This window comes from Glycine soja, chromosome 11 (assembly GCF_004193775.1).
Source record: "Glycine soja cultivar W05 chromosome 11, ASM419377v2, whole genome shotgun sequence".
Classification (NCBI taxonomy): Eukaryota; Viridiplantae; Streptophyta; class Magnoliopsida; order Fabales; family Fabaceae; genus Glycine; species Glycine soja.
In genome coordinates, this window is record NC_041012.1 from 36,516,549 (window position 1) to 36,537,333 (window position 20,785).

The 20,785-nt window shown below is 35.7% G+C and overlaps 1 protein-coding gene across 6 annotated transcripts in view; it reads left to right on the top strand.

The window, feature by feature from the left end:
* Nucleotides 1-20,785, top strand: part of LOC114374374 — a 51,341-nt gene that overhangs the window by 16,303 nt on the left and 14,253 nt on the right. For 5 of the 6 annotated variants that reach the window (XM_028332012.1, XM_028332011.1, XM_028332014.1 and 2 more), the window contains 19 exons: nucleotides 274-424; nucleotides 945-1,040; nucleotides 1,178-1,279; nucleotides 4,348-4,406; nucleotides 4,500-4,602; nucleotides 5,126-5,311; nucleotides 5,411-5,527; nucleotides 5,664-5,944; nucleotides 10,357-11,933; nucleotides 12,070-13,283; nucleotides 13,531-13,659; nucleotides 13,752-13,907; nucleotides 14,587-15,159; nucleotides 15,262-15,333; nucleotides 15,431-15,835; nucleotides 15,967-16,150; nucleotides 16,234-16,972; nucleotides 17,188-17,304; nucleotides 17,466-17,739. In XM_028332012.1, the coding sequence (XP_028187813.1) occupies nucleotides 274-424; nucleotides 945-1,040; nucleotides 1,178-1,279; nucleotides 4,348-4,406; nucleotides 4,500-4,602; nucleotides 5,126-5,311; nucleotides 5,411-5,527; nucleotides 5,664-5,944; nucleotides 10,357-11,933; nucleotides 12,070-13,283; nucleotides 13,531-13,659; nucleotides 13,752-13,907; nucleotides 14,587-15,159; nucleotides 15,262-15,333; nucleotides 15,431-15,835; nucleotides 15,967-16,150; nucleotides 16,234-16,972; nucleotides 17,188-17,304; nucleotides 17,466-17,739 (6,535 nt within the window). The remainder of the gene's footprint in view (nucleotides 1-273; nucleotides 425-944; nucleotides 1,041-1,177; nucleotides 1,280-4,347; nucleotides 4,407-4,499; nucleotides 4,603-5,125; nucleotides 5,312-5,410; nucleotides 5,528-5,663; nucleotides 5,945-10,356; nucleotides 11,934-12,069; nucleotides 13,284-13,530; nucleotides 13,660-13,751; nucleotides 13,908-14,586; nucleotides 15,160-15,261; nucleotides 15,334-15,430; nucleotides 15,836-15,966; nucleotides 16,151-16,233; nucleotides 16,973-17,187; nucleotides 17,305-17,465; nucleotides 17,740-20,785) is intronic. The other variant, XM_028332013.1, reaches the window with a different exon arrangement.

The following is a 20,785-nucleotide window of genomic DNA, read 5'->3' on the forward strand; positions in this document are numbered from 1 at the left end:
AAATCTCTGCTTTGTTGTGTTTTTATCCCCTCCCCCCAATTTTCTCTTACTTTCTCACTTTATTGGTGGTTCTTATTTTTATCAATGCAGCACTTTATTATTAAGAAAAATGTGGACTTATTTTCAATTTTTAGGATGCTACTCAATTTTTCATTTACTGAACTTTGTCTCTCTGATCATTGTTATGTGTGATATGAAATAAAACCCATGTGCTAGCACTATTTAATAGTGTCAACTAATTTTTTTCCCCAATCTTTCTCTCATTTTTCTAAGGAGGCACGATAAAGGAATTGCAGAAATAATTATTGAAGGTGGAATTGTCGAGTCTAACATCTACAAAGAACGTGGAATTGTTATATCCAAATTCAATTCTGGGAAAATGGTTGATCTAAGCAACAAGACAGTCATTGTACATATTGGAGGGGTATCATTCTTATAATTTCTTTTGTTTTGAATAAATATGACAAATCAATTTTGGGAGTTTTTGCCATCTTTTCCTTAATAGGTAGTATTCTGATTTCCATCTTAGTCAAGTGGTTCCTAATTTTATAATTTCTTCTATATTCACTCAACCTCTGTAACCTTCTCATTTCTGTAACAGTTATTATTGGCTGTTGGCATTTTATTGCCCAACATTCACTGCCAGAGAGCATTGTTTAGTTTTATAGCCATTGGGTAGACTTTTTATTTCAGTTTGATAGGAACTTTGCCATCACAAATTAATCCACCTTGTGTGATTCCCCTGGATTCCTAAACATTATTTCATTTCATTCACCACTATGTAAGATAAAATCAAGAATCAAGATACCTAAATTATGCAACTTGTGGTATAGAGAAGGATAGAACAGAAAGCTAGGAACTTTAAGCAGATAGTTATTATATTATATTATATTATTTCAATTTCAATTCTATTGACACTAATGGTGATATTCTTTGATTTGCAGCCTGTCATTGAAAACAACATACTGGACAATTTGGATAGTTCTTGCAGCATTCAAGTAAATTTTTCTTCTCATGGAGATATGGACGTGTCAGTGAAGGTACCTGACAGTGTGTCACTAATTTGATGATGTGTCTAGTGAGGGGAAAGGCATAGTTATGCGTGTGTAGGTTGTACATGTTCAAAGCATAAATGTCCTGTTATATAACTTTTTCTTTTCCAATCTTGTGTTAACAGGGAATACTTCAACAACTTGAAGTGACAGTTGATGCAAATATTTTATCAAATTTGTTAGAGTTTTCTGATGTCTTTACATCCTTCAAATTTCTTAATGAAAGGGTATGCACTATTTTTTATTGATGTCCTGTTTTATTATTGTTTTTTCTCGTTCCCTGTTTTTAGTATTGTTCAAGTTCTAGCAGTCAATAATATTTTAAATTTTCAATGTGGGATTGCTTTATGTTCTTTACCTTTGTTAAGATAGGAATTTGTTTGGAGGAAGCTGTACCCAATGCAGGTGCAGATCTCTATATTTTTATTTAGTAGATTAGGCTATCAATGCAATGTAGATGATGCTGGAACATTAATCACATGGGTAATACATCCTCTCAAGTTGGATCATGAATGTTAATTGTGTACAACTTGTTAAAAAGATAATCAACCCTACACCCGTTAAGTGCCATTTTGAAAGTGTGATTTGTTCTTTGGTGATGTCCGTTGTATACAAGTCCTTGCTGAATATTTTCCTGAATAAAGTGGCAACTGACTTCAATGTGTTTTGTTCTTTCTGAGAAAGGTTTAGAGAATATTAGAATAGAAATTGTCTGAATTACTTGAGTGAATAACACTAAGCAGTCTGGACAGTTTATATGCACTAATAAATAATTACAACTTATGTTTACAAGACAATTAATAATGGTGGTACTTCCTAGGTGCATGAATAACTTTATCTATGTGTGCCAACTAGAAAATTAATTAGGACTATTTTGTGATACTCTTCTCAAGCTGGAGCATATAAGTAAAGCATACGAAGTTTTGAACAAATATACTGAATTTGGGATCCCATGAGGGACTTTTGGAAAAAGTTTGCTAGTTGATCATTTGAACTAAAAAATTCAGTGATGACTTCCGTAGAAAGGAATTTCTCAGACATGATGATGATCAATTTCTATATGTTTAATTCTTTCAAGAAACTTAGGATTTAAACTATATGCAGAGCTGCTTGATTATCACAATCACAACATAACTTCATTTGTTGGTTATTTCCATCCTCCAAACTTCAATTCTTGAAGTTGTTGAATCCAAATAAGCTCACAGGTGGCTATAAGCATGACTCATATTCTGCTTTTGCACTAGATTGTGCAACTATATTTTGCTTCACTCTTTCATTAGCCAATATTTTCACCAGCGAAGACACAATACTGTGTGTGAGGTGGAACCTATATCAATAGATCCTGCCAATCTGCATCACAATAACTGTGTGTTTGTCTGTGTTTTAGTTTTCAAAAACTAATTCTTAGAGAGCAAGAGTGGGGGGACTGTGTGAAAGTACAAGCAAGAAAGTTGAAAGTAGAAAACCAAAACAACTTATAGATGCTCTAGTTTTTTTTTTTTTTTTTCAAAATCTAAAAAGAGATATTACTATCAGTTATGAAAACAGTTTACAGAAACTGCTCTTACCAAACAAGTTTTTTGTTTTTACTAACAAAACAATTTTCAAAAACATGAAAACAGACAGGCCCTAACTTAAGTTTTACTGATTATCTGTACCACTTCATGCCAATAATCAGTATAAATCGATCACATGAGTTGGTTTGCTACTACAATTGCACAAGAAATATCTGTTCTTGTAACAGTGATATTTCTTATTGATTTTCTCAATATCCTGATCTTCAGTCAAGACAGGGGTGGAAGTTCTGGATTCATCAGAAACTGATGGAATCTGTAGCCCTTGATGTCAGTTTTAGTTTGCTTTCTTCAAACCAAAAGGTTTCTCATCAAGTTTAATGAGAATGGTGTGAGAAAAAGATACTGGTGCAAAGTAGAAATTGTGACATGAACTTAGTGTGAGGTGGTATTGGGAAAAAACCAAGCCCCACATTGGTTTGAGATAGTGTCGAGATAGAGTATATAAGTGAGGGACAACCCTCACCTTACAAGCCCGTTTTGAAGAGTTGAGTTAGGCCCATAACCCACATTCTAAGAGGTAGGGTTATTTTCTCCTGAATTCTGGACAGAGACAGAGTTTGATGTTGGTGAGGTCATGGTTAGGATCAATAAGCTGTGATATCATATTACAAGAAAAAGAAAATGGAAGAAAGTGTGGGAATATAATAAAAATAGTGGACAGAAATTGTAGTGCTTTCAGACTAAAGCTAAGCTGCTTTATATTCCCCTTGTTAATGTTCAAGTGGCTTACAACAATGTTGAAGTATCTTTACCACTCGAGATGTATCAATGTTTGGTTGGGAAATTAAATTTCTTGTCTGACTCTCACACAAGGCCAGATACTGCATTCACTACAAGTTTGGTTAGCAAATTTATGCATTGTCCAAGAGAAGTTCACTTACATGGCACTTATAGGATTTTGCAATCAAGGGAACACTAGGAAGAGGAATTTTATATAAAGGAAATGTTAATACAATCCTTGAAGCTTACAAATGCCTGACTATGCAGGGTCAGTAACTAATAGGAGATCCACTACTGGATATTGCACCTTTCTTGAGGAAACTTAGTAATTTGGAGAGTTAAAAAACAGAATGTTGTGGTTCAATCTAGTGCTGAATCTGAGTTTAAAACTATGGCACAAGGTATTTGTGAATTAATTTGGTTGAAAATTATCTTAGAAGACCTGAAGATTAAATAATAGGATGGACTTATGAAGCTTTAATGTGATAAGTCGGCAATTAGCAAAGCTCATAATCCTGTTCAACATGATTGTATGAAACAAATTGAATGGGATAGGCTTTTTATCAAGGAAAAGCTTGATTGTGGTTTGATTTGTACTCCATTACGGTACCTTCACAGTTGTGAATCACTGAGCTAATTTTTGAATCGTGAATAAAAAATATGCAAAGTTAGCCAATATTAGAATAATATGACAACTGAATCAGAACTTATGAAGAGAATTTTTTTATGAGATTTGAATCTAACACAATTCACAATTCGATTCAGAACTTATGAATTGAATCATAACAAATTATTAGAGAATATAGTATTAACTGATGCATTGTACTCTCTTGGGGTCAGCTACATGGTCTAAATGACAACATTGGGCTCTATCTGATAGTTAAGCAACATGGAGGGTTGTAGTCTATAGAGTAAATGCTAATGTTTTCTCTATCTCATTGTATTTCCTGTTGGAGGATTTATTTGTATTTTGGTGTTAAATTTCTGTTGAACTCCAGGTGCTGTTGTCACTGAATGGAATTGAAAATGACAATATTAGGCTCCTATCCAAAGCAGAGTAAGCTGTGCTTTGGCAATTACTCGTAACATCTCTTTTATGTCGAATCTCCTGAACAATAATTGTAACTTCTGGGTTTCTTTCAATCTGCAGATACATTTCTGTAAACCATAAAAAAGTTGTGTGGGATGTTAGTATTGTTGATGTTTCTGTTAATTTTCCTTGGAGAAGTACAGCATCAGAGTATAGCAACTTGGTAACTCCTCTATATTTCAAAGCTAAATATTTTATGTGTCCTGTTTGATGACCTCAATGGAAAAATTAATTTAACTGTGAAATAAAAAGTTGTGCCATCTTTTCTTGCACTGTGAATAGGAGTGGCAATTGCATCCATTTATTTACTAACCTTCCAGCTAACATAAATCCAATCAATCTGCCCAATCATAAAAATAAAACTCAATGGATTGGATCAACAATTATTACTAGATGATTTATAAACCATCTATCATATTCTTTAAATCAACTGGTCAAGATATTGGATAAAAGGTGGTCATAGGAGTAAGGGGCCTGTTGCAGGTTCTTCAGAAAACAGTTCTCATGAGACAAATCTTAGAGAGGTAATTTTTGTTGACAAGAAAGGAACAGTATGTGGTGCTAGTATTTGCTTATTTATTCACCATACTCTCCTTGAAAGTTGTCATTAGCATTTTTTATATTACACTTCGGTTCCTAATAATTTTTTCCTTTTTATGCTTCTTATTGATGATATTTTTGCACAGGTATTGAAGTCAAGATCTTTATGCTGTAAATCCACAAATAGTCTTGAGTCTTTTTCTTCAAAAGTTGAGGAGCAACCGTACTCTCTGAAGAACTTTTTAAATTCAATATCCACATCTGGGATTTGTTTAGGCATCCAACTTCAAGATCTATATGATTATTTTGATGTTACACTAAATGATTTTAAGGTAAGGCTTAGTCCATATGTAGTTCTTGTGCTTGTTTTTTACATTTGTTATTCATCCTTTTTATCGTGCTAACTATTGGATTGCTTCTTGTTACTGCAGATCATCATGGTAAATTCTGACCAGTCACAAAAGGTTTATATTCTTGAGAAATTTAGTGTTTCGTTCTTCCTGGCACTTTGCATGATCCCAGATGAGTCCATTTTGAAGCAGTTAGAGGTGATTAACTTGTCACTTATCAGATATGAAGTAAAATTACTTGAACATACACTTTACACAAACTTGTCTCCCATGTAATTTTCTGTTCTCTCCCCCTCCCCCTTCTCTCTTGATTCCCAATACTTCTTAATTTCAGGTTTATGCACTTATTGAATCACTTAAAGTACACTTCTCTCCTTCAATATACGGTGCATTCATAGAATTGACGAATCATCTGGGTACATTGCATGTAACGGGTGAATCTGGAGTCTTAAATTCCCCTCATCCTCCCAATATTGTTTCAGTTTTGCCAACATATTCTACTTTTGGCATATCCATTGTTTCAATAATTGATTCCATTGATCTTGATGTTGACCTTGAAGATAGTGGAGATAACAGCTCAAAGCTCATGGTTTCCTTACAAAAAATGGTCTTACGGTATGTTCATCATTATCCATTTGGCTGCCTTCCATGGGGGCATTGTTTATATTTTGACATCAACTGTGCAATTTGAAAATCAGTCTTCATTCTCCTTACTTTGTTATTGAATTCATTCTGTATAGTGGGGCTGTTCTTGTACGTGTCATTATTGTGCTTATTTTATGTGAAAACTACATTATTGCTTAAAGCTCTCATAATTTTCTAAGATCATATACTTTTTTTTTATCCGCAAAAATAGTAGATATCAGAGGTAGAGAACTGAGAGAATAGAGAGAATAAGAGAGAACATTGAGAACATGAGAGGGAAAAATTGATATTATTGCTTCTGAAAAGTTAATTTGAGTTAGTTACAACTAAGGTATTTAAAGACCTCTTGAACTGAGAAACTAACCATAACTAACTCTAATTAATCCTAACTAACTTCTAACAGAATGTAACAAACATAAGTCTGATGTTATGAAATAAATAGATACCATCAGCACCTACAGTACCCTGAAGGAACACTTTATTGGTCCCCTGTGATTTCACAAGACATAAGTGAGCATGAAACTCAAAGAAAATAACATTATCTTTAGCAAATTGATTGACATTTAACAAATGCTCAAACCGTCACCATTTCTTATATAAAAAGATGAAGAACCAGTATCAGAAATGCTTAGACATGGCAATGGGGTGGGTCGGGTACGGGTATTGTCTTCCCGATCCCTTACCCCGACTCCTCAACATATTCCCATACCCGTACCCGATACCCGACGGGTTTGAGTTTATTGTCCCATCCCCGTACTCGTCGGGTATCGGGTATTCCCAATCCCGTTCCACACACCATTTAGAAAAATATATTTTTTTTTGTAAAAAAAATATTAAAAATTTGATTTTAGAAAAAAATAAATTGATTGTTAAACATTTATTTTTAACTACTTATATATCAATAAATTTATCATAACGTGTGTGTCTACATAAATAGTTAAGAAAATAATATTAAATTATGTAAAAATTCTAAAATGAGGGCGAGCCCTGGTGCAGCGGTAAAGTTGTGCCTTGGTGACTTGTTGGTCATGGGTTCGAATCCGGAAACAGCCTCTTTGCATATGCAAGGGTAAGGCTGCGTACAACATCCCTCCCCCATACCTTCGCATAGCGAAGAGCCTCTGGGCAATGGGGTACGAAGTTTATGTAAAAATTCTAAAATAAAATTAACTAGTAATAAAAATTATATGTCTTTTGATTAAATTATGCAAAAATTCTAAAGATTTTAAGTGGCGGGGCGGGTTCGGGGTTGAGGTCGGGACGGGTCTAATAATCCCATACCCGTACCTGTACCCGACTTTTGGTTATCGGGGAAAACCCGAACCATACCCGGTCAACTCGGATATTACCCGTCAAAGTCGGGACGGATTCGGGCGGGTACCCACGGGTACGAGTTTTCTTGCCATGTCTAGAAATGCTCAAACCTTCACCATTTCTTATAAAAATCTGATTAGGTCCATCAAAATGAGACAACTGTTATGTTGAGATTCGCCAATCACATGGAAACTAGCTCCAAAATCTGGAATCCACTAGCTTGACCATTGCCATGAGATGCTGAGGTTGTAAGCATAACACTAGGTTGATTAGTTAGCTGTGCAACAGATTTGGAGCTAGGATTAACCCTAGTGTTTGAGGACCTAATCGAACCAACTGAATACGGGATAGGTTAGAGTGTAGTTGGATCAACAAAAGTGAGTGACTCGTGGGGTTGAAAATTCATATCTGATAAAAAATGGCACACATTGGTAGTGTGACCATACTTGAGGCAGATTTGACACTGAAAGTTGGCAAACCTGCCTCCACCTGCCAGAACCACTGTGACCAACACCGCGATCAAACAAAGTGTTACGACCACCGTTACTTCTACCATAACCTCCTCTAGAGCCACCAAAATCATTACCTTTATATGAGCTTCCATACAAATAACCTTGAGTGTAATTCAGGGAGGAGACGCAAGCACCTGAGTGTCTCGATCTCTGCAATGGATGGTGTACATTTCTTGCTTTCAATCACAGAAACTACTGGCGCATAACCCGAAGGTAGACCTTGAAGAATAGCATTGATATGCTCCCCATGGCGTACCGGAACTCCAACACCAGCAAGCTCATTGACATAGCCTTTGATTTTGTGAAGCTACTCGTCCATTGTTTTCCCTTCGGGTGAGATAGCACGCATCGCGGTCCGTAATTGGCGTGCCCCAGACTTGGTGTGAAGGCTGAAATGCTCGGGAATCTTCTCCCACACCTGATAGGAGTGATTCGAGCCTAACACGCGTGAAAGAACGAATTTCAAGAGCGTTGATTGAAGCCAAACAAGGAGTGTTTGATCCTGTACTTCCCATGCTTCATATTTAGGATTAACATGATCCATGATTCAATCATCTTCTGTGAGAAATTGAGGCAGAACGACTGGATTAACCACAAACCTCTGCAGCTTATGCGATTTGATGACTGGCTTGACGTGTTGTCGCCAATGTAGATAGTTGGAATCATCCAATTTCTCAGCTATCGTCGTCGGAAATGAATGCAACTAAAACCTTGAGACGTGGAAGCCATGGATGTGAAGGTGCTCGATAAACTGAAGAGAAGAGCTTTTACGAAGAAACAAGCTCTGATACCATATCAGAGTTAGAGAACTGAGAGAACAGAGAGAATAAGAGAGAACATTGAGAACAAGAGAGGGAAAAATTGATATTATTGATTCTGAAAAGTTAATTTTCACAGTTATGTATTTTCATACTCTAATAGTAGAATATATTAATATGATAAAGCAGTACAAGGGGTACTATTATATGTACAAACATTAGTCTCCCATGCAGAGGTTTGGTTCCCTAATACAAACTATTCAGCACGAATTAAGGAACCAAAACTCAGACTGTATAGGTTACATAGATCATCCCAGCACCTAATCCAAATTCCCCCTGATTACAAATCGTTCTCTGATATTGCTGGACCAATAGTAGAAAGGTATGTCAAATCCTTTCTCGAGGTTTTTCAGCCAGGTCCAGCAGAAAAATATACCATCCTCCATCAGTTTGTTGACGTTGAAGTTGCCATTTAAAAAGAACTATCTATTTCTGTGGTGGCATACACACCATGTTAGGGAAATCCACCAAATGAGTCATCGCTGCGATTTAATACCAGGAAAGCTACTGCAGAATGAGTGCTGAAGAAAGTGCTGTCTTGGATTCTGCGGAAACACTCCTGCCATGTTTATCCAAGATAAGGATTCCCTCCAAAGCGGCATAATTTTATGGCAGCTGAAAAACAGATGGGCTGCCTCCTCATCCTCTAAGATCGTATACTTGTTTGTCTATTTAAAAGGCTTTAAACTTGCTGGCATTTACATAAGTTTAGACTCGTTAATCTATTTAGCAGTAGGTTTGTCGGCTTATTTAATAACTAACTGAATCTTTACACTAGCAGTAACAGAATCGTACTAACTAACAACAAAGGCTAACTGAATTAACTAACTTACTAACTGAACTAACTAACTGACCTAACTAATCTGTTATCACATATCTAATGCTAGAGAAGTGCTGTTAGCAAAGGCTAACAGCCCTTAGAAGTACACAAAATTACAAAACTGTTTATTTAGTTAAACAACACATGCTCTAATATTCTAATATCCCCCCTCAAAACCTGGAGGCTGTGTCATAAATACAGATTCTTCAAGAACCCCATTTAAGAAAGCATTATTTACATCAAGCTGAAATAGCTCCCACCCATGTGACAGAGCAAGGGTAAGAATAATACTAATAGTGACAGGTTTGATTATAGGAGAAAAGGTCCCATGAAAGTCAAAGCCATGAACTTGATGAATCCCCTTTGCTACCAACCTTGCTTTAAACTTGTTGATGGAACCATCCACATTTTCCTTTACTCTGAAAACCCACTTGCACCCAATAGCCTGTCTATTAGAAGGTAAAGAAACTAAGTCCCAAGTTTTATTTTTCAACAAAGCATCATATAAACTGTCCAGCACCTTGCCATGTGTCTTCTGTTGGGTGCCGGACAGTAAAAACTATTGTTTTTTTTCCACTTTTTTCTTATAAAAAATTCTAACTCTGATTTTCTTAAAATCCGTGCAGCAGCACGGGTCCACACCTAGTATAAAAGTTATTCTCCGCTCCCAGCTCCCATGAGAGATGAAATGTGTTGCACAAAACTTCAATGTAAATGAGCCTCTTAATGGTGGTGATGAGTAATGAATGGGATTTTGAAAGACTTTTTCTTCTATTTCTTTACAACTTTTTTCTGTCAACACCCTATTATTGACTTTATAGGGATTTTGAAAAAATAATTGAAGTTTGCACCCCTCACAAAGCAAATTATAGATGTTCCCTTAGAACAAATCTTCAGATTTTGCTTTACTATTTGCAGGTATGCTTCTTCAGAATTTCAGGAGTTATCTCTCAGTATGAAGTCTTTAATGATCTGTGCTTGTAAAATGAAGGAAGAAAAAGACAGCCAGGTTGTGCTTTTATTGGGAAATTTATCTTCTCCTGGTGCTGCAGTTGGAGAAGACTGTGTTTCTGGACCAAATATTGAAGTTGATCAATATTCTGATGTGGCTATGCTGGCTGATGCATGTTTCGCTATGCATTATGAATCTTCCAGAACTGATGTGCTTTGTCATAAGATTTTTATGTACTTAAATAATGCTGATATCCACTGCTACCCACATATTGCTGGACTGCTCATTGGATTCTTTCATAGGTTGTCTGCCTATAGTAGCAGTTTTGAGAAATCCTCTGCCAGTAATACTGTTGACATTTCAAAAATTTTCTCAAGTTTTGGGTTACAGAAGTTTGGCTTCTCAAATTATTTTGAATTTGGTTTCACTGATTCTGCTTGCATTCCATTGGATTGCTTTCCATTTGTAACGATTCACAATTCTGGTTCTCTTGGTAATCTAGAGAGCGCACTCGTACATGCCATTCCTGACTGGAGAAAATATTTTATCCTGAGGGACAGAAAAATCAAAAGTTCCAATATAAATATGAGGAGAGGGTCCAAATTTTTCCAGGTCTCTCCCTCAAAATCCAAATCTGATTTTGTATATTCTCATGAAACTGGGATTGCGAGCACCTGTGATATTTTTTCTACTGAATTGCACCTATTTGGAATAAGAGCACATTTTCATGACTCATCATGCATTATTGGGACAATCATGGTGCCTACTTCTAAGTCTTCTCTATTATTTTGTGAAGACAGTATGGATATATTGTCTTCTTCTGAAGGATTGGCTCTTACATCATCTTGGGGGCCGCAAAATTTTCAAGATAATCTATGGGGTCCCTCTTCACCAAATTTGTCTCCTATTTTAAATGTACGAGTCAGGAAAGGACAAAATATATCTTCAACTATTGATTTGGAAATAAGCATTGGCATTCAGCATGTCTACTGCATGTTACCTTCCGAATATCTCTCCATTATCATTGGTTACTTCTCATTATCTGATTGGGGTGGTGCTTCTGGTGACCAGTGTTTCTCTGACGAGCAAAGTGATACAGATGTAAAAAATGAAATGAAAATTACATATAAATTTGAAATCTTGGACTCCAATCTTATTTTTCCAGTGGTAAGTAATGACCGTCAGTTTATAAAGATTGAAATGCCACAGCTTTATTGTAGTTTCATCGAGAATTCTGGTGTTGATGAAGTACTAAAGAACATCCCTCCTGAATGTTTGGTTCCTATTCATAAGCTTGCAAAAAGAAATGATTGTTTAAATGTATTTGGGCGAGACTTGTTTGTATCATTCCTTCTTTACAAGAATGATTTGCTTGGCTTAGCAACAGTTGAACGGAATACGGAATTTTTAACAAGTGCTTTAATTGCACCCATAAATGCAGATGTTTGGGTCAGAATTCCAGTTGGTGGCAAATCTAATTGCAAAAGTACTTCATCAATATGTTTCATGACAAGCATCAGCAGTTGTCATATTGTTGCAGAAGGTATTTTTTTTTCTACTTATTTTGGTCATCTTCCTCCCCCCTCCCCCCCTCCTCTATTTTCTTATTCATGTACTTCCCTACTTCTATACTTGTTGGATCATGTAATTGTAATAAATAAAATTTCCTTCAATAACAGATAGCCACTTTTTTGATGGATGCATGGCCATATGGGATGTTATTGAGGAATTCTCCTCAGTTGATGATCAATCCAAATGTTTCAAATCAGATGTTCTGCAATTCCTTAATTCAAAGAGAAGTTTAGAGGCAACCCGAACCATTTCTCCAACTCTGATGGCCTCAACTATCATGTCAACAGAAGTTAAATGTTGCGCACAGTCTTTATTTATAAGCTTCCATCATAGAAAAGAAGATTTTGTGGAATTAATAACCAAGGGTGATTTGGGGTTTGTTTGTTCTGCATCCTTAATAAATGATTCCTTGGTATGTTTAGATTTGGGTTTCTCTACCGTAGTGTTTTACTCTCCACGTGATTCTATTTTAGCAAAATGCACCCCAACTTCCTTTTCCATGTCAGTACTTAGTATCTCTTTTTCTCAATCTATTGGTGGAAAAAATAAACTTGACCTTTGTCTTTCATCCATTGATATTTGGCTTCATTTGGCTGAGTGGACTGAGGTTGTTAAATTCCTTAATCATTTCCGTTTACATTTGGAAAGAACTCCTGTGAATGCAATAACAAATAGTTTGTCCGTGGATGCTTCTAATTCTGTAAAAAAATCAACAGTTCAACATAGTTCAAGTTTCCTTGATTCTGAAAGCACCTCAGCACCTTTTACTTCACAAGAGATTGAGAATGATGTCTTTATAATTAAGTCAGAAAATTTTTGTATTACATTTCACATCCCTGTTTGGGTTGGTGAGGAACCTCATGTGGAATTTCAGCATTCTCAAGGTCTCAATGTGACACCTTTAAGTGTATCTTCTGATATAGTTGAAGAAAAAGATGCAAAATTTCTTACTGTTTCTTTCAACATGAATGGTTTTGAATTAGTTATAAGAAGCAGAGATATCCAACTGACGTCCAAAATGGAAAAACTTAGCAGTGTAATAATGATAGTTGAGAATGGAAGACATACATCTTGCCCACTGCTTGATGTAATTGAGGTTCAAGTGGATGCTGTACTCTGTAAGAATCATACGAACACCATTGAGCTCAATGTGGAAATTGCATGTGATAATTCAAATGTATGGATTTCGCATCCTACATTTCATTTATGGAATGCTGTAAAATTTGATGTTCCGGAATCAGGACCTTCTCAATATTCAACTAGTGGCATTACTTTCAAATTCCAGATGAGGAAGGTTTCTATTCTACTAACAGATGGAAGGGTATGTTGATATCAACTTACACTACTTTGTACTTCATTTTACTGACATTTAGTTCATCAATGACTTACCGCTTGATTTTCTCTGTTTGGTTTATCATTCTAAAAATATTATTTCCTATATATAATAAAACTGTTACTAAGTTTTTTAACTTTCATTGAATGATACTGATTGAAATTGAACCGTGGATTCATACACAGTTGATATTGAGCCGAAAAAACTCTTACCAAGTGTTTTTTGTTCCTTGTAGTGGAGCTACAATGGGCCTGAGCTGGAGATTCTGGTCAGAAACATCTTGTTTCATACAATTGCAAGTGGAAAGCACATGGAATGTTCTGTCAATGGTGATCTTCAAGTAAACTACAATAACATCGAAAAGGTATATTTAGTAAAATTACCGTCACATACCATTGTTATTGTTTTAATTCTTTTGCATTAACAACTTGCTTGCGGTTGTGTTGTGAATTGAAGGTGTCATGGGAGCCTTTTATTGAGCCTTGGAAGTTTGTGTTGACATTAGTCAGGGAACAAGAAATGAGTGTTATGCCGAATAGGTCCGTTTCAACAGATATCATTCTCAAATCTACAACCCAGCTGAACATTAATATTACAGAATCCTTAGTAGAGGTATATAAATTTTTGTTCTCTCTCTCTCTCTCTCTCTCTCTCTCTCATATATGTATATAGAAACCTGTTATTTTATGACTTTCCAAATAATCTCTTTGCAGTCAGTTTATGGACAACTTCGGAATTAACTAGTTCAGGTTCTTTGTTTTGGTGACTGATCATTTTGATAGGCTTACAATGTAATTGATAATTTTTTTCTCTATGATAATTGAAAACTAATTTGAAGTATCAAGCATCAGCCAGTCCATTGGCCCTGTAGGCTGCTGCTATAATAGTGTAATTCTGTTCAAAAGTATAAAATAATTTTTTTTGGCATATTAAATTTATAATGAAGATTCCAGTTCTGTTGTTTTTTTTGTTTTGTTTGTTTGCTCTTTAATTAATTCGTTTCCCTTGAATGATTGAATAAGTTTGACTTGAAGGGATGGTCGTAGTCCCTACTTTCTACTATTGTAATGTGCCAAGCTTAATACTATACTTTAATATGGAAATTTTTGTTTTTCATCTTTAATTTAGACTTATAGGCTTGCATGGTTTGTTTTACTGTTGTTTAAAAAATCAGATTTCAATATTGATAATCTACAGTTGTCAGTTACTGCTCTGTTTGGTGGTTTTTAATATCTAGTATTTGTAAATGAAAAATGACCCAAATTTTACCTGTGAGCTTTGTTTTTTGCAGTGTCTTTCACGTGCTACAGAGATGTTTTCTGATGCCCTGGGTCTTATGGTATTGGATGATCATGAAGGCAACAAACTTGTGCATTCACCATGTGCAGAATATATGTGTACTAGAAAATGTGGTGCTCCTTATGTTTTGCAAAACTTGACTTCTGTGCCTCTTTTATATCAAGTATTTCATGGGCTTGTCAATCCTGATGATCTTCATGATTCTGATGAGAATCATGCAAAATATGTGCAACCAGGTTCTTCAATTCCGATATACATGGATGAAAATGCTGAACAGCAACTTTCGCGTTTCAGGCCTTCTCATTCTTCTGATAGTTTAAATGAGCCAAGGTCAAATGGATTTGCTCATCATTATATTACTGTGCAGCTTGAAGGAACTTCTAGGTCATCTGGTCCCATTTCAATGGATTTGGTGGGACTAACATGCTTTGAGGTTAATTTCTCCAAGACATATAATGACACTGCTGAGGATAATAGTCTGAATACATCCCCTACTTTTGTTGTTCCGGTTGTATTTGATGTTTCAGTGCTGCGCCATAGCAAGTTAATACGAATATACTCCACTGTATGTACAAATTGGTTATTTGTTTATCACAATTAGCTGGACATTTTATTTACACCATTCATCCATTTTACCGTCCTTATTAGTTAGCTTTATGATGTACAGGTTGTACTTCTAAATGCAACCTCTACCCCTGTTGAGCTGCGGTTTGATATTCCATTTAGTGTGTCACCAACGGTACACGATTTTCTCCTGCTATTTCACATCTTCCATTGCTAGTGGATTGTTATTTTTATGTGATATACTTGTATGATGTATCATTTCATTACTTCAGTTATTAGGTCCAATACAACCTGGGCAGCAGTTTCCACTTCCACTACATTTGGCTGAAGCTGGCTGTGTAAGGTGGCGACCAATGGGGAACTCTTACTTGTGGAGTGAAGCTCATAACCTCACCAATCTTCTTTCAGTAAACAGCAAAGTTGGAAATTTTAAATCTTTCATGTGCTATCCATCTCATCCAAGTAGTCGTCCGTTTCGGTGCTGTCTATCAGTTAAGAATATTAGCTTGACTTCATCTGGCTGGCTGAAAAATAATGTCCCTGCAAATGATGTAAAGAAGCACTATATTCATCACTTGATCTTAAGTGCTCCACTAATAATTAACAACTACCTTCCTAAAGAAATTTTGTTGATCAGTGAGAGTGGTGGGGTAGGCCATACTGTGAGAGTTTCAGAGGTTTGTGATAGTTGTTTTATTTTTATTTGTTTAGTTTTTTATTTATTTTGTTTGTTTTTGTGTCTGTGTATTACATCTGTTCATTACAGTGGTGCAGCATTCTAAAGACTTCCCATATTTTCTTTTTTTAGGTGGGAACTTCTGTATATCATATTGATCCCTCACATGACCTAGGACTGGAGATCTGCATTGATGGATTTAAATGTTCTAATTTTAAATTTCCTCGTTTAGAAACTTTCTGCACAATGGCAAAGTTCACTGAACCCAAGTTTTCATTTTCTGAAACCCTGATATTTGAACCAAATAGTTCTAATGGTAATTGATTTATTTGTAAACTTTTGTCTTGTATTAGTTTTGTGAATGTATCCTTAAATGTATTCTCTTGCTCTTACCTGTAGGCCCAGTATATGTTACTGTAGAGAAAGTGATGGATGCTTATTCTGGTAGTAGGGAACTCATCTTTTTTGTTCCCTTTATTTTATATAACTGTATGGGTTTTCCCCTGTGCGTAACGGAAGCCACTGGTGAAACCAATGAAAGGGAATTTGTCATTCCTTCTTATTTTGACGGAGGTGAAAATGAAACATTATCATATAAAAAGGATGGTCTTTCTTTGCTTACATCCAACCGTGAATTACCCGTGGAAGTTCCTCATAACCCAAGGAGTTATATGAAGAATCATACCATTTCTTACAGAGAGGATGGTAGTGCAAACTCTATTGGTAATTACCATAAGAATTTGGGAAGGCAACACAGCAAAATTGATTCTATATTTCGAAATTCTTCTTCAGGAAAATTGAAGAGTATGCTGAGCTCGAAGATCCAGTCCACTTGGAAGGATTCAGGTTCTGGTAATCATGAGCGTGAGAAGGTTCAGCCATGCATTTATTCTCCAAGCCCTGATTCCTCTGTAAATGATGCTTTTGTTAAAGTATGTAGATGTTTTTCTGAAGATGCCAAGGAACAGTTGCCATATTCTCTGTGGTCAAATCCATTTTCTCTGCTACCACCAAGTGGTTCAAGCACTATCCTTGTTCCTCAGTTGACTTCAAATTCTGCATTCATTCTAGCTATGACATGTAACTCAGTTACTGAACAATATGCTGGGAGGATAAATGCAATCACTTTTCAGCCTAGGTACATATGGGTCTTCATGGATATTGTTGTATTGACCAGATTTATGCACCCTTTAATTCAAAAGGATGTTCATATGAGGATGTGTGTTGTAGTTGAAAACCATTCTTTTGCCTTGTGATGAACACCTTTAGCATGACAAATTTCTAGACGGATTATACATAGTTGTTTATATTAGTGTGCTTCCTTCTTGTAATTATTGTTATCTAAATATGCAGATATGTAATCAGCAATGCATGCAGCAAGGAAATATCTTATAAGCAGAAAGGCACTGATGCCGTGTTTTATTTAGGAATAGGAAAACATGATCATCTTCACTGGACAGATACAACCAGGTATGTATCTTGGAAAGTTTATATTGTCTTTACTTGGACTAGTTGCTTGCTACCACTATCAAAGAAGGTTGCTTTCAGGCACACTTTTCATACTTTTTTGCATTTTATCTTTATCTCATTTTCCCACTAGTTCAAACTACTTGTATTCTAATATGACACAGGGAGCTGCTTGTTTCAATTTGTTATAATGAATCTGGATGGCAGTGGTCTGGAAGCTTTTTACCAGACCATCTGGGCGATACACAACTGAAAATGAGGAACTATGTTTTTGGAACTTCAAACATGATACGAGTTGAAGTGCAAAATGCTGACATATCTATGGGAGATGAAAAAATAGTTGGAAACATCAAAGGAAACTCTGGGACCAACTTGATTCTTTTGTCAGATGATGATACAGGGTATATGCCATACCGAATTGATAATTTCTCAAAAGAGGTCTGTCTCTTGTTTCAGTTGCATTACTTCAGTAGTTAGAATTCTAGTTGAATTGTTTTCTGATCCCTGAAAGGTTACTGCTTTTATAATAAGATTTAGGTTGTTTCCCTATGTTGATATGTATGCTAAGCTTTCTCTAAATTATCATGTGAATGCATCTATCTTAATACCGAAACAACAACAAAGCCTTATCCTCCTATGTGAGGCCGGCAGTACATGGATCACACGACGCCTTTTGGCTTGGTTGAAAATCATGGCTTCAGGAATATTATTTATCGTGTGATATATCTTTACAATTTCCTCTAAATTCGTTTTTGGTCGGTCATATGGATCACATGATGCCATTTAGTCTAATTATTAAACCGTGCAATCTAATGTTCTCTGTATGTGTCTAAACCACCTTAGCCAATTTTCTGTCATTTTTCCTCAATCGATGCTACATCAATTTCTTCTTGTATATTATGCATTCGATAAACTGAGAGAAAGAAAGAGAGAAAACCCGAGGAAAAAAAATGTAACTGATATTATTTTGATCTGAAAGTTAGTTAGAGTGTTACAACTGAGATATATATAGACCTCTTACTCTTCTAAACTAACACTAACAGACTCTGACTTCTTAATATCAGTGAGGTACAGTTAGCAAAGGCTAACGGCCCGTACAAACACATAATCTGCTGTCTAACACTAGAGTGGTGTTGTTAGCAAAAGCTAACAGCCCTTACAATCATTCTACCAAACTGTTTTCACAGTTGTTCAAGTACATACTCTAATACCCCCCTCAAACTGAAGGGGAAGAGTTTTCAGAAGAAACACTCTTCACATTGAGTTTGCCTCTGATAACTTCAAATCATGTTGCAGAAAGAGGTTGTGTTAGTACATCAGCCAACTGATCTAGAGCTGGAATATGCATAATGGAAAGCTACTTGGCCAAAATCTTTTCTCTTACAAAGAAGACATCAATTTCCATGTATTTTGTATGACTATGAAACACAGGATTGTGAACAATAGAGACAACACTTTCGGTATCACAAAAGATTACAGGAGTAAATGGAACTTGTAATTCTATTAAGAGAGCATGAATCCAAGTTAACTCAGTCGAAGTTTGAGCTAAACTGCGATATTCAGCTTCAGTACTGGACCTGATAGTGACTTTTTGTTTGCGATACCTTAAGATTCTTTTCACCACTGCACAGTTAGAGTCTAGAGGGGCAGCCATAAATTGACAAACTTTGTTGACAACAAAGCTGATTTCGGGTCTAGTAAAGGTAGCATATTGTAATGCACCAACTACAAACCTGTATAGAGTTGGATCATGAAAATCATCAGCACCATGTCGAGATAACTTGCAATTGGAGATCATGGGAAAAGAAATAGAATGAGCCTCAGCCATGTGAGTTTTGTGAAGTAAACCACGAATATATTTATTGAGTCATCAATATGGAGTTATTGGATAGATACTTGATCTCCAGACGACCAAGTTTCTTGAGGGAAAATGCAGTGTGTAGCTTGTTTGTGAGCTGCTGAATTAGAGAAGCAGAGCTACCTGTGATGATGATATCATCCACATAGACTAAAAAATCCACATAGACTAAAAGGTAGACAATATGCATTTGTTGTTGATAGATGAAAAGGGAAGAATCACACTTGCTCCCAACAAATCCAAACTGCAGCAGAGTAGATTTCAGCCTGTCAAACCATTGCCTTTGGAGCCTGTTTCAAGCCATACAGAGCTTTGTTGAGCTTGCAGACTAGAGACCTATCTGAAACTTCAAAACTAGGGGGTTGTATTATTGGGCAAGTGGCCTCAATAACTTAAGAGGTGGGTGAATTAAGTTTCACAATTTTTCCACTAACAAACTTTAATCCCCTTTTAAAGGTAAGCTCAGAATGCAGAAAAAGAAGCAACAATCAATTTAATCGATGTTCTTTAAACGTGCAAAACAAAATTGATTGCAATAACATAAATGAGATAAGGGAAGAGAGAATTGCAAACTCAATTTATACTGGTTCGGCCACTTTTCGTGTCTATGTCCAGTCCTCAAGCAATCCACTTGAGATTTTTCACTATCTCTGTAAATCCTTTACAAACTTTGAACACACCTTGGTATCCCTCACCCTTGTGTTCAAGATTCTCCAAGAGACAACCAGTCTCTTGATTACAATCCTTACAATCCAGACAACCAGTCTCTTGATTACAACTGAATTCAAGATGAACAGAAAGATTTCTCTCCTTTAGAGTAGATGATACAAATTGAAGATCCTAAAAGAATTCTCAATAGATTTGCAAGTGTTTGGCCAATAGTTGTTGAGAGAGGATTTGACAATTAAATTCTCTTTGAATCTCTCGCTCTTCGAAGTCAGACACATATATATATATAGCCCATTGTGTCTTTTCAAAATGGTTTGAAGAGATGTGTCTTTTCAAAAAGTTTTTCTAAAATTTCTCACTGGTAATCGATTACAGGATTCAGGTAATCGATTACACAGTTATATTTTGAAGGGTCATGACTTTTCAAAGTGTTTTCTGAAGTGTCGTTACTAGTAATCGGTTACAAACATCTGGTAATCGATTACAAGATTCAAAATTCAAATTTCAAAACTCTTTTTGAAAAGCTCATTTGCAAACTTGTCTCTGGTAATCGATTACAATGCCTGATAATCGATTACCAGTGCCTTGAGTTGTTGAAAATAATTTGTTTGAGGCCAAAATTGATCAACTAGTGAGATTCTTTTAACAGATAAACTAAGGCCTTATCTTTTTCTTGATCTTGTTTGCTTGACCTTAAATTAATCTTGAAACAATCTCTGTTTGTTTAATCCTTGAATTTTTCTTGAAGTAATCTTGTTTGAATATATTTTGGCATCATCAAAACCATGTATTCATACATTCACATTCTTCCCTTTTTTTATGATGACAATCATTATCAAGCAAATTTTTTTTGGCATCATCAAAACCTGCATGATTCACATGTATCATAAAAACAGATTGTTCAAGAAACCCATTTTGAAAAACATTATTCACATCAAGTTGAAACTTGAAACAATT